This window comes from Pyxicephalus adspersus, chromosome 1, assembly GCF_032062135.1.
Source record: "Pyxicephalus adspersus chromosome 1, UCB_Pads_2.0, whole genome shotgun sequence".
Classification (NCBI taxonomy): domain Eukaryota; kingdom Metazoa; phylum Chordata; class Amphibia; order Anura; family Pyxicephalidae; genus Pyxicephalus; species Pyxicephalus adspersus.
Window position 1 is genome coordinate 54,142,049 of NC_092858.1, and position 14,753 is coordinate 54,156,801.

At 33.2% G+C, this 14,753-nt stretch overlaps 1 protein-coding gene across 6 annotated transcripts in view; it reads right to left on the reverse strand.

The window, feature by feature from the left end:
* Nucleotides 1-14,753, reverse strand: part of DACH1 (dachshund family transcription factor 1) — a 205,823-nt gene that overhangs the window by 15,288 nt on the left and 175,782 nt on the right. For all 6 annotated transcript variants that reach the window (XM_072410494.1, XM_072410505.1, XM_072410497.1 and 3 more), the window contains 3 exons: nt 5,747-5,898; nt 566-713; nt 227-370 (listed from right to left, as the gene is read on the reverse strand). In XM_072410494.1, the coding sequence (XP_072266595.1) occupies nt 227-370; nt 566-713; nt 5,747-5,898 (444 nt within the window). The remainder of the gene's footprint in view (nt 1-226; nt 371-565; nt 714-5,746; nt 5,899-14,753) is intronic.

Sequence of the window (14,753 nt, forward strand, 5' to 3'; positions counted from 1 at the left end):
ACAGATACTTTAGTAAGGCAAAACATTTTCATTCTTAATTCCACAGCCTAGAACATTTTTGCAAATTCTATGAATTTATATATCCTTGTGTTGAAATAAAAGCCTTGACACCTATACATATCCTCAGTGTGTACCTAACTGTACGTGATTTTTTTAAAATGTTGTCATATTGTTAAGCAATGTCCTACTTTTCACTTAGTGGAGTTCCCCTTTAGCACAGACTTACCATTAAGGACCCTGAGGCCTTCTGAAGACGCTGCCTGCTTTAATGCCTGTTCAGCCTGCTCTCTTCTTTTCGTCTCAAATTCTAACGCCTCCTGCAATTTCCTTTTTGCTTTCTTTTCTTTCTTAAGTCTCTTTTGAATTATTGCTAAAACAGGAAATATCAGTTTAGTTATCCTATGATTGTGTGACCATGGATATAACATAACAAAAAATTATGACAAACAGCTCCTTAAGTTTGACACGTGCTAAACAAGTTTAGGAATGAACAGGATTGCTAAATTCCGTTCAACTAATATTTAATCTGAAATTACATTAGTTATAACTGTATTGATCAAAATACCTCTGTTCTTTTGTTCTACTGCTAATTGTTTCTCTAGGGTTTCTCTCATTTCTCGTTCCCTGAAAAGTTCCATCTTCAGCTCAGTCTTTTCCATTTGTACTTGTTTTTCTTGAGCCCGGGCGTTATCAATTGCAACCTTTAACAAGCCCTGAATGACAAATGACAGCTTTCAATAAACATTAAAACAAATTACAATAAAAAAGTGAATGCACAATAAAGTTTAAATATAGTTACATCTAACATTGCATTCCTTGAACTGAATAATTTTGGTTAATAATGTGGAGAACAAAACACTGTACTTTTCCCACAAAGTGTAATGATACCAAAGTTAATTGATCTCCAGGTCTTGCCACCCATGTGATATTCCTAAACTTAAGTTTAACCAATACAGTGACTTTATAACTTGGAATCTAACGCATAAAGTGAATGCTCAACAATTTTTTTCCTAACAATAAAAACCAAACCTAGAAAAATAACCTTTTACATTTAAACTAACCTTGGCAGTGGTAAAACAATAGCTTTGACTCCTCTCATGTTAATGAAATGTAAAAAAAACAATAAAATGAAATGTAAAGAAAACAAAAAAAAAATAGTAGTAGAAGAGAAAGGATTCTGGCTATGAACAAAAGAGCAATGCACAATGATTAGAATCAATTATAGACGCAACACTTAGTATATGGTAGCTAAAAATTGTTAAGCTTAAAAAATGCAAGACTAGTTTGTTCTTTTACCATTATTTCCATTTGATTTCAAAGATATGTCCCAAAAACTGGTATAATAAATAAAATAAAGGGAGAGATTTATTTTTTTTTAGTTAATGATGATATCCCAGTGTTTCTTGCTATCAACCGTTTAGGACTTTTCAAGTAACAGTTTGCAGTATTCTTTTTAATACTTATGGTAATAATAACTAGTTTTAATTCTGTAATTAAAATATGACCCCGTGCCCCCTAAAAATACAAATCTTTAAATTTTTAAAGTGAGAATTGTCTTTAAATTTAAAGTGAGAATTGAATTGTGTGAGAAAACTTTGCAGGTGCAAGTCTTGCTTAAAAAATGTGTGTAGGTTGAATGCCAAGTAAACATGTTTCAGTCTCAGCATGGGCCATCTTCAGAGATGATTTGATCAATTACAGTGTAGGTCAACCAAATAAGGTTACCTTCACCATCGCCTAGTTTGGTCATCCAACAATGTACAGCAATTATTCAGATGCCTTCCAACACAATTCCATGCTGAGAAGAACACATTTCAGTTAACTGGTGAATAACTTATTAATTTTCTTTACATACTCTGCAAATGTATGATGGTACTAACAACTCCAGGGTAGCTCGGCTGTCATATAAGGACAATATTATTATCTTTAAATAAAAAAAGGGCAGTGCTGTAAAATACCCAAGTCCTGCTAATGACTAACCTACATATAGAATGTTCACAAACTATGACAGGAAGGGAAGAGAAGACCGTGACCAATTGAGCATATAATTTCAGAGGTGGGGGAGCATAGTATAAAATAGGTAGGGGAAATGGAACTATGAGTAATTAGGTATGGTTGAAAAGAAAAGAACTATTTGAAGTAGAAGGTTGTGATGGCTTGTTTAAATGTGTTAATGGTAGAATCAAGATTAATAAAACAAGGAAAAATTCCAGAATGCGGGGGCGGCCTAAGAGTGTGTGGAAAATGGTTCTGAGATAGAGAGTCATTGGTTTATGGCGTTGGCAAAGTGGTTGGCATTCCTGCCTTGCAAGCCTGCTCTGTACACTTAATTATGCATATTAAATGAGGACTTTCTTCATTCATGAATAGTCTTATTTTTGGGGGATTCCTAAAGCTATGGAATATTGACTTTTTAACCAGTAAACCCAGTGAAAGCTGTTGCCATCAACCTTTAAGCAGTGTATTAAGCCCATTAAAAGAATTAGAGGATATTTTTCATATAATTTCATATTCATAGCAGTTCATTGATTGATTTTATCTGTTGACTGCTTACAAAATCTTTCTATTACAAGATACGATTCTAATTAAAAATGAAACCCTAGCATACTATGTGACAATGTTACTTACATCATTGGAACCAACAATTTTGAAAGCTCCATGTGACATATTGCTAACACTATGAAGGTGGTGTATGTATAGCCAAAACATTACCACCAAACTAAAGTGGAATTTTTGCAGATGCCTAAAGATGCATCCAAGTTATGCTACCAGAACTATGCCTCCTAAGATCCTTGTTTAGTGGGAGCACAGGATAGGCCAACAGATAAGGCTAAATACTATTTAGAAATTCAACATCATAAAGGCATTGTATTGTAAACTCATACAGTAAGTTAGGAGATGTCGGGCTGGTTAACACATATTGGTTTGCACTTGCAGTGTTTTAAAGGGATTAACATGCCTGACATACTCATCATCCTGGTTATGCAGTTTTTACAAAATAATATATATATATATATATATATATATATATATATAGGCAAACACACACAATGGGAACATGAAAAAGAGGCGAAAATCTACAAGAGAATGAAGCAAAACAATTATAACTGAATTTGGTTATTGTCCTTTATGTTACAATAGGACTGCAAATTTTTACTTTCTACTTGCATTATTCATCAATGCTCTTTGTTTTACTGTACTTCATGAGCAACAAACAATTAGCAACAAATGAAAGAGATCATTACATCAAGTGCCCCTTTAGATCACCCCAATTAAAAATTTAGTTTAGCTTTATTTTAATTTCGAGATACTAAATTCTAATTTTCTGCTCTGATTGATCTTGTTGACTTGCCTTTGAAAGATGTACTCTCTACGCAATGTCTAGAGATTATTTAGCAAGATGCCAATGCTGGCACCACTTAATGTGTTGATTGGTTGTATTATTAGAAGCTGAATAAACTACATAAATGAATAGCATGTAATAAATTTATAATGAACAAAATATATCTTTGTGCTGATGTGCTTATTTTCTGGCACATTAGATGAACGTGCAGAAAAGGAAATCTCTGTTTTTTTTTTATAATAAATGCTGTGCTGTGAACACATACAGATATCAACAAACAAATAATAGAAATTATTAGAAAATTATATATATATATATATATATATATATGTACATACATATATATAGCGTTTAGCAAAATAATTGCTATATATGCATAACATTTCACTGTTATGGAGGAACAGGAAGAGACCTACTGAGCATCTCACAATCTCACTAATATGTTAACAGATGTCTTAGAACATAGACATAGCAGATTTTTACCATAGGTACTTAGAATGTAGGATTAGAAAATATATAAATATGTGTAAGTTCCACATTGGAATTGTGATGGTGGGGCAAGAAATAATACTATACTATTTTCATTATTTGACAAATGCCAATAACATGCATGAACATACTGCTAGAGATATGATTATCTAACTTTTATTTGTTCTTAACAATTCCTAGCGTTAAATAATGCCACGTTGGTATTTGTTCTACCAAGATGGGCCAAGTTCTGAGAAGTTTGATATTCTTTTGCATTTTAATGAAAAAGTTGGAGCCTCAGTACATTATGAAGGTCACATTCAGCCTTCTGTAATATCTAAAACCAGCTTTAATTACCAGCCAGATACTCTTTCCAAAGTAATTGAACAAAACCAGATATTTTTATTTATTTTATTGTGAAAAACACAGCATCATACATAAATAAAAGATGACCAGAAACTCAAAGGCCATGAATAAAGCTTTTCTCACACATAGCTGATCATTCCAAGATGAGATATAAACAATGTTTGATACTGTAGAGGAGTTTCATCATCTGTGATGTTGTGGGGGGTACAGATTTAATAAAACAGATCACAGTACTCTGTCATGTGATGTGTTACATAAATCTTGTTGGAGAGGGTCAATTAATTCTTATAGTTTAAGATTCATACTAGAATAAGCAGATATTTACACAGATTTGCTTTTTTGCATGATGATTTTCTCCAAACTATTTTACGCTGTTTTGACACAGTATCCTTTGACCCCTTTTACAAGTTCACTGAGCAAACTAGATCATGCAGTGCATGGAGCAGCCTTTTATTCAGTTCTTGACCAACCAATTCTGCTGGGTTTTTAAACTTGAACAAAACAAATCACTATTTTATTTTGTTGTATGCATGTACATTTGCTGTCAGTTGTAATTTTACTTTTGTGGTATCAGCCATGCAATTCCCCAGATACACCTGTTGAGGACCAACCAAAAATATATAATATTAGCCAAAGGTAAAGTGGGAAAAAGATCCAAACAATTTGGGTAAATCAGACCTGCCAATAGCAGCTAGGCCATAGCGAGTGGGAATACAGAAGCATCACTAGACTACAATAAACTATCAATTTTTTCCCTTTTGTACAATGAAAACTGTGAGTGGATCTTTTGTTAGGGGCCTCTCTGTATGAGCATTTGTAGGAATTTCCATGAAGGTTTCCGGCAGAACTTTGTGGTTAATTTAATTCCTCAAAGTTTGGAATTCAATTAAGCTCTTCCCTGATATTGAAGCACCTTGTAACTAAATGCATTTTTGGGAATATATTATGTTTTGCCAGTTGAGATTTATAATTTGTTTTATTGTTTTATTTTTGGGTCTGCCACCTGCCCTTTACATGGTATTAACAATGACTGTCAAATCTTTTAATAGATGGTATTATCAATTATTACATTTTTTGTTTTCAGGTTACTTGGCACCAGTTCAGTACATTTTTGTTCAGTAATATAATTCCACCAAAGTTGAAGACCAGACTGGTAACCATGGTGCTTTGTTTTCCCAGAATAAAAACCTGGATTACAAAAGTTTTATTTGTGAAAAGGATTTTTATGTCGCAGTTGGATGACCATAGTGGATCAAATAAATTGCCAGTAGATAATATTTTTACATATTTGCTCCTTTTTTTTTCACCCCCTTATTGGAAAAAAACAAAATACTACTTGACATTTTAGCTGTACCAATGTTCATATTCTTTTTTTATTTCCATCATACTGTACTTGCAAAAAGTGAAAATCTACAAGGCCAATCTACAAGGCCAAGTGTTTTTTATATAATAAATAAATATCATATTGATTGCTGTCATTATTTCCTGTATATCATTCAGCATTTTTTAACTTAAGTTTTATATAGTTTTAATGCTTAATTTCTCAAAACCATATTAATTATGGCCTACCTGGATATTAGTCAGAAGTGTCTCTATGGAAGACAACCCATCAGGAAAGAGAAAAGGTGAAGGAAAACCAGGAGGTAAAGGTTGCCCATGTCCAGACAGAGAGAGTTTGTCAAAGCTGTCTCTTGCAGTTGGTGTTGAGAGCGGGGTCTCATCTGTATGTGATTGAAACAAAAATATAGAACAAGTTACGCTTGTCTGTTTTTATTAGACCTCAGTAATGGTTTCCCTAGTGGTTTCCAGAACATTTATTGCAAATTGGTTCTTGCTATCAAGAGAAAATGCTTTCTGCTGAATTTTCTTTAATGAAAAAGCTGTGGAGATACAACAAGATAACATTAATGAGTAACTTTATAAGCCTTTTAAATGCGGTCTCTAATGAGACTGAGTTTACAATGCAAGAGAATCTTTCTAAAACAAATATTATCTCACATATACTTGTGATAATATATTCAAACTGACTTTATGACTACCTCCCAATTATCTCATTTTAGTTTGTGTTGTACTGTGCCTAGCTTGACAAATAGAGAATGATGTTTAGCCAAAGAAAAAAATGCAGCTGTCCGAAGATGATATAAATAAAATCTAAATGCATTTATACAATATATTTTGTTTGTAGATTTCAGTGAAGGCATTTCATCATGAATTGGACATGGTTATAGTTGAGTAGATATGGAGAAATGGCACAGTCAAGGAATTGTGTGACTTTCTGAAGAATTAGCTGGTTGTCTCTAATAACGAATGAAATAGCTAAGGTCTCTTTTTAATCAGCTGTAAAAATAGACCAGATTGAGTTCACTGTATATATTTAAAGTCAAAAGAGGCAACCACCCAGCGTGAGTGTAGTGTGAACTATATACTATACAATTATTTTTATTATCATTGTCAATATTATGAATAATTTTGATAAGTAATTATAGTCAGATTCAACACACTCAAGCAGATTTACTGTACATTAGGTTACACAGAAGCACTCATAGTTGCTAGAACAGCTCTGAACTGTTTCTGTAGTTGAAACCTCAACTCAGGAAAGTAATGCAAAGTTACAGAATAAAGATTACAAATTGGGCAGTGGTGGCTTAGTAGATGGCCATTGAAAAGTTAAGTTTTGCAAACAGAGGTTTGGATGAATTTGTCCCAACCTTTCATTTATCTGTGAACTAGTACTAGTTATAAGACAACAAAATCTAAAACACTAAATTTGACATGGTCAAAATCCCTTTTTCCAGGACTCCTGTTTCTGTGAATGAGACACAAAATATGTTGAAAAACCTCCATAACAGAAAATTCCACCACACTATTCACCAAACTATGCCAACGACCCTGTTCAGTATATTTCCAACCACAATAATAACTACTGTATATATACAAATCCTGTGGCAAGCACTGACAAATGACTGACAAATCAAAATGTTTCTACGGTAAGTCACGATTATTAAATATTTTAGGCAACAACGTTGTTTTAAATCTCCATTCCTGGCATTTCTTCATCTGTCTTTTGTTTTAATGTGTTTTGACCAAAGACACTAATACCTGTGATTCTGATACCTCTAGCAACCTGGATGCAATACTCCTGACCTAGTTCTTTGCAAGAGCAGGGTCCCTTTATCCAACTTATCCAATACCTCCAATATGTCTGGAACATAATTAAAATACTTATATGCAAACCAACAATAATCCTGCATACAAAACAGATAAAGTCAAGCATTCAGTCATTTTGGTAAGAAAATTGGATTTCATTTATCAAGTAGTATTTTCATTTTGTATCATGAGAGAACATAAACTATCAGGTTCATCGTAATTATTAACGAGTTTAAACTGCTGCACAATTTTGCATACATTATGCATATTTTTACTCGTACCAGATATTTTGCATTTATATTTTATTAAAACCTCCTACTGAGAGCTCAGTAGTCTCGTTGTTGTTTGTAAAATATTAAATGTATGTGTCAGTGTACACTTTAAGAGCCATTGATTTATACATCCATTTTCTATTAATAAATATATACATATTACAAGGAATTCTGAGAAAGGGGGTACAGGAATTGTGGATGATCTTGCCAGACTAATTGTTAATGTTCGTTTTGTTGCAAGTTGTAATGGGGACATGACCCACCTAGATGACCAGTGCAAATAACAATTCTATTCTTTTTACTTTCACCTCTAAAAAAAAAAAAATTTTTTTGCACAGGGGTTTTCGAAAGCTCTTTATTGTCCCCTCTCTCAAGTATGATTTCACTGACATGGGAAGATTTTAAACAAATACACAATTGAGTTAAAGGGTTTATTTTAAATATTTGCCAAGAGTTTTTCCTAAACTCTCATTGGCTATGAATAATAATGATCAGGTGTTAAGGGTGAATAATATCGAAGGTGGAGCAAAGCAGATTTTAGTGATTCTGGGTAAGAAGCATTGTAGATAGCACTGGGTTGTGGGTTGGCATCCTCTATTTTCTATAACATGGCTGCTTTTGACAAATTACATTTTCCATTATTTATTACTCTGCTTGTATTACTTTGGCATAGGTTATATTTTTATATGCATGTAGTATACATTTCTTTCTTTACAAATAGTCAAAAAGGCATGTGGGATTTTCAAAGTACATAACACCATTACCATAAATTTTATTGTGTTATAATAAAAATACACCTATAAACACCTATTAGATTCCTCTAACCTCAATGCCATATATGGTGGAGGAAAGAAGATTATTTCAACATAGGACTATGGGACCTCTGAAATAACAAAAATTTGCAAAGATTCAATTTTTTGCAACTAGTTTTATGCAGCTTTCAAAAAGTAATAAAACAATGAAAACAATGCCTCTTATACTTTTTTATATTGTAAAATGAATGTGGCAGTGGTCCACACTGCAGGTATCACTCTACAGTGTCGGTGCCTAGAAATTATGTTACAGCCACAGTGTAAACCTTTTAAAGACAAGAAAGTCACCAGGACCTGTGGCTGTACACCATATTATAAAATGATTTATCCAGTACTAGCTGATTTTTTTTCACTACCCTATAATAAAAATCAGAACGGCTCACAAATGTACCTTTCACAGAATAGAATTATTACTTTTAACATGTTATAAATTGAATTGGTATGAACATAACTTTTTTGAATACAAAACTTAAAAAGGAAAGGTTTGTATAATACAATCAAACTGGAATAATGTAACATTCCCTATATCGACAAAATATAAATACTGCATTCCATTGCCAGGCTTAATAAAACCGGTGTCCGATTTAGTTATACTGGCAAATGGGTGGTAAACCTTGAAAAATGTGCCATTGGGGCAGATAAAATGTAATATAAAAGTATCCGTGCAATAAGAGTAAAGTGCTTAGTTAAATAAAATACATTGCTCTAGGGGGATATTCCTAATGTATAGTTTAAGCTGTCATCCAAAGTTACCTTCATTGAAATATCTTAAACTGGTATGTATACAATAGATTATTTACACATGAAGTAGTAGATAAATTTAGGAACTTGGTATTATATCTTCCTGCCTAATAAAACAACACAGAAACACATATTTAAACCTTATTTGAGCTATTGCATTCATATTGTAGATTTAACCAGCCATATTGTGTCTAGGGCAAAGTTATACGCAAACTAGAAAAAGAATATGGAATCCTAAGGGGAACATAGGAACAGTGGGAAGAGTCATGTAAATCAGTCTTTTATTATTCAGTGATATCTGAATATCTATCCAGGACCACTAGAAAATGGCACAAATACAGTCTAGCATATTTTAGCTACATATTCTAACTTTTCATTTATAATGAATATAGCTGTCCCAAGCATGGGATAAAAACAAGAAGATAACAATAGAGTGGAAGTTCAGCTTTGACTTCTAGAAAATTTCAATGTCATAATTTCTATACTAAAGCCAAACAACTAGGGTTAAGTCATTAATTAAAGGATAGTCAGCACAGTAATAAAAATTAAGAATAAAAAACAATATCCTTCCATGGGTCTTCATGAGCAGAGATTGGTGAATGCATTCAGGTTCAGTTTGCTACGGGCTCTGCGAACATTCTTTGAAGTTCCCAAAGCAGTTTGCTGTGGGCCCATTACATCAAGCCTTGGAATGCCTTTTGAATGGTGGGAACACTGCTCTTGTCAGATAATTCAGATATTCTGGTAATATATAACATAGTATGGGTACTTTAGCAAGTACAAAAAGGGTATGATTTATTAAAGATCTCCAAGCCTGAACAAGACCTGGGTGATCATGCAAACCTAATTGAAAATGTCAACTAATAGAATTTTTTTAAGAAATCCGATCCAGGTTTGCTGAATCACTCTGTCTTCATACTTTATCTTATCTAGTAGAAGATAGCGCATGGAGAGATTTATTAAATCGGGCCCAGTATGTCAGAAGTTCAATCACCTCTCGGAAATGATACCTGATATCTGTAGTTTTTACACTCATTATTACTCAATGCTTAACATATACCTAAAGCTAAAACTTTTCATTTTGGATTGAACAGGTAATAGTGAAAGTACCTTTCTTTTTTCCCATCTGCGTCCAAGTTGAAAATTACTCATTTATAATTTTCCTTTTTTAGACAGAATGGGAAATCCTTCTAAATTGCCGTTTGTCCTTTGTGCAAGTGTCCCCACTGGAAGATGTTACTGTTCTGGTGGTAGTTTATTATTTTGGTTTCTTTCTAGCTTTCCGATTGCATTGGCTTTAAATACTTTTTAATACCAGTCCCAATCACATGCATATAAAATCAGGACTTAATACATTAATACAAATGTATTATAGCCTAATATATATATATATACAGTGTGCATCAGAAGCACCATTTTAGGATAATAAAACCTAATTTCTTCATAAATATACCATGCATAATAAAAGAGAAGCATGAATCGGCATTACAGATCAGTACATCTAAGGTGAATGTAGTTCTGCAGGTTACAATTATGCAACAGATGTTTAATGCAATATAAAACTGTCTCTTGTAAATGATTGATGAGTCTCTTTCCATTTCAAAATATTCCCTGATTATTTTTTTTGTTCTGGTCACTGCTTTAAAGCATCCTATTAAATCAAAACAATTGATCAGCTTTTCATGTTTCTGTATTATTTATGTATTTATATTCGGTTTTTAAACAAGCATAAACAATAAAGGATACATCAGTATGCTGTTTATGCTCACAAAAAAATGAATTTAAACTCAACTATTTCAGCTTGTTTTTACCATACTTGTACATCACCAAATGTGCCTGTGGCCCGATTTGCACTGTAGACCCCATAACAATTCTATATCAGCCTTTTTGCTTCTAGGCATGCCCCACCATCTAGTTCACGGTGCACAGTGCATCCATTGCAGTGCAATCATCATGGTTGTGTAGATGTAGAAGTATACCCTTTCATACCCTTGGAGGAACCCTTGAAATAGCTTTCAGGTCTTGGGGAACCCTTTCTATAATTACTATATCCACAGCATATCACATTACAGTCAATGGGAAGAATCGCTCATACATTGCTGACCCATTGAAGAATGTCAACCTTACAGATAGCCAAAAAAGGTAATTTGTGTCAGTTAGACTGACTTAAGAGTCACAAACTGCTCAATGATAAATGAACCCCAATCAAAATTTGCAGGAACCCTAAGGTTCCATGGAATCTTGGTTGAAAAACGATGGTTTAATCTTATGCTTTTGATGTTTATGCCTTAGAATGCATGTAAACCCCAACAATAAACATTGCTTGTGATAGTTGACACCTGAGAGAGGACGAAAGGAAAGGAGGAAAAGAAAAGAAACAAATACTTTATAGCAACAACCACATCTATGGGCCATTAGGTTCAATGATAAATGTTTGTTTTTGAGTTTAAATACACTTGAAACACTGAAACAAAAAGTTTTCAATGGGGTTGCAGATGGGAGCAGTGTACAGATGTATAATGGATCATTGCCTGCTGTATTTATGTAGAAAAGTTCAGGGATACTTTTTGCTAAATTCACTTCTACTAATAAGTCAAGGGCATGAGTGAGCTAAATATCTATTTTAGGTTATATTTGAAACATTGCATGTTCAACCTCTGCACAATTAGATTTTCTAATTTAATTGAATTAGGAGTCTATTTATAAAGCAGGGAATCTGAAACTTAGCCAACATTTTCTGAAAGAAAAAATTCTAGCTTAGTGTGCTTTAATAGGAGAATTATAGGTGAATTTATTCTATACCACAAAATGTTTGGTGTATGTTATATTCACAGTTTAAATAATCAGACTCCTTTTTTTAACTTGGGCTGTAATGAACTATTCCATTTTTCTTGTTATTTTTGGATGGAGTAGGGTTTTATATATTTAAAAAGATAATAAAAAAACATTTCAGAAACCTACTTTATATAAAACTTCTTAAATAACCCCTAATATTTTCTGTATCTTGGAAGATTGGAAGGTAAATTATTTCTCATATTACCCAATGGTAAGGCTGGACATAATATAACATAGTAATGTTAAAATCAAATTAAAAAAATTACAGCAAAACAGTAAGAGAAAAAAAGACATTAAAAATAAAATATTATATAGTATACAAAAATATCAAATTAAAAATATATAGGCAAAAAGAGAAGCAAAAATGAAATAAAACAAATATATATCATGATCCTTAAATTTCTCTCAGTACAGCAACAAGATGAGAAATCTACAACATGTGACCCGAAAATATGTACACAATTTGATGATGGTAGCTCTCTATCTAATTGTCATTGCTGACAATGCACAACATACTTTAAAAACTAGAAAAGTCGCCTAGAAGCCAGCTGCCTTTTCCTGCCTTTATTTTGCCCAAGCACAGCTCTTTTTCTAATTATATCATTGTGCATTTGTTGCCCCAATTTTTTTTGAAGATGGTGTCAATAAAAACAGCTGAATCCATAGATGCAGTATATGTATGGTGGCTGCTTTCAGCCCTGTGATTCTTACACCCCCGTAGTACCAGAAGATTGGTAAACTATTCTCCCTACTCTCTACTGTTGCCAGTATGTTATGTATGCAACATAGCACATTACTGCTGCCCTATCCAAAGTCAAGGCTTTACTATACAGATGATTTTAAGAGGCTACTATCAAAGTAAATTACAAAAACGTAAACTAGTTACATTTCAAAACATGCATTTGATTTGGGAATGAAAGCACAACTGCATGAATCGATATTTATATGTGCCTTAAGCTCATGTTAATATGTTTTTTAGAAGATTACTCTGTATCCAAAAGACAATAAAATCCAAACAAATGGTATAAATAAGAGTTTGTTCTGTAATACTATTACAAAAAAAAAGTTAACAACAAATGTAAAAACAAATGAAAAATCAAAGTTTTAATCATTACTGTGAAACGGCTTATCACTCACATTCAAAGTGAAACAAAGTGACATTATCTTTGTATATTCTAAAGCAAATATTACCAAGGCTTTAAAGAATTCACAATGCTGGGTGATCCATAGTTAGCATGTATATTCATTCTTAGGTTAAAATGTTAAAATGTAAGAAATGACAGGAAAAAATAAGCATCAAAAGGTTTTTTACTGCTTTCAAAAATGTCTCAGTTGGTTGTAAAACCTTCTTGACGCTATCCTTTATGGAGAACAGGATGTTCTTTTCACTCTGCAAAAAAATTAGCATTACTGCATCTCTAAAGTCTCACCACTGCGGTATTAAACCTTCTTATGGGCAGTTCTCTTTTTTGCCCTTTGCTAAGGATGTAAACTCTGTCTAGTTATTATCACCCTAAACTCAACATGGGCAGGCCCAAAAAATACATCCCATGGTCTCTACACTTCTTGGAGATATGCACAAATTTATTGCACACAGACACTTATATGTGTCTGCTTACAATACTGCTGTACCTAAAGTGTAACCTAAACCAGACCTCTAAAACAAGCCCTCACTGACCTCTGTAGCTGCAGAACAGTGGAGAAATGTATTATTGAATTCACAATGCAGCCAATAATATACCAGCTCCATTATTTTCTCTGCCAGAAGGGACTTGGTAGGCCATTAGGTTTGTTTTGCACTGGGAAGCACAGTACAAAAAGAGGGCACATCAAAATGCTTACCAAGATATAATGACAAACTGTATCTGTTAATTTACAGGAAGACAAAACTTCATAGCTGTAAAAGTTCATGTTTTTTGTTTTCGTTAGCAAATAAAAATGTATCACTGTGACAGAACTTTCTGCCTTCTCTACCTGTGAATTTGAAAATGAATTACTCCACAATCTGCTACAGTGGTTTTGGATAGGACTTGTCTTAGTTACAGTCTACTAAGAAAATTCTTTATTAATCATAGTTTGGGTTCATTATGTACTGAGTGGAAAAGCATTCCTAGCACTGGTTTTAAGCATCACTTGATTCCTTGAAGTTCCAAGCAATGACAAGGTACTTACCTTGGTTCTGTGCTTTCCTATGATGTAAAAAATTAACAAGAAAGCCATCATGGATGGGGCACATCAACTCCTGGGTTGGCCAGAGGGGAAGGATGCAGATGATCCTTTGACAGCAAGAGAAGACCAGGCAGATATTTTACAGTCTGTTGTTCTTAGTAACAGGTTTGTACCTTTGGCCAACATTAGTAATCACTACGTACATTATGTCCTACTTGTTTTGTCATTCTTGCCAACAATCCTTTTGTTTCCACTTCATGTGAAATCTTAATCCTTAAAGCAATTGTTAAGGATATGGGCATATAGCAAATGATATAACTAGCAAGATAAGTGTTGACCATTACGTCCAGAACGAAAGTTATTCATTAAGTCTACTTATCCTTCATAGAGCTAATAAACATGCAAAGGTGCGTGTATGGTGCAAGTTCAGTATGAAAAATGCTGTATTTTTCTCTTCCAAAAACATAAATAAATATTTCTTACTGGGTTACATTGGAAATCACCCTATGTGATAGGTAATGCTGTCCTATTTTATTTTAATTTTCACTTTTTTTTTTTTTTTGGGGGGGGGTTGTAGTGTTTGACTGTATTATTCAGCAG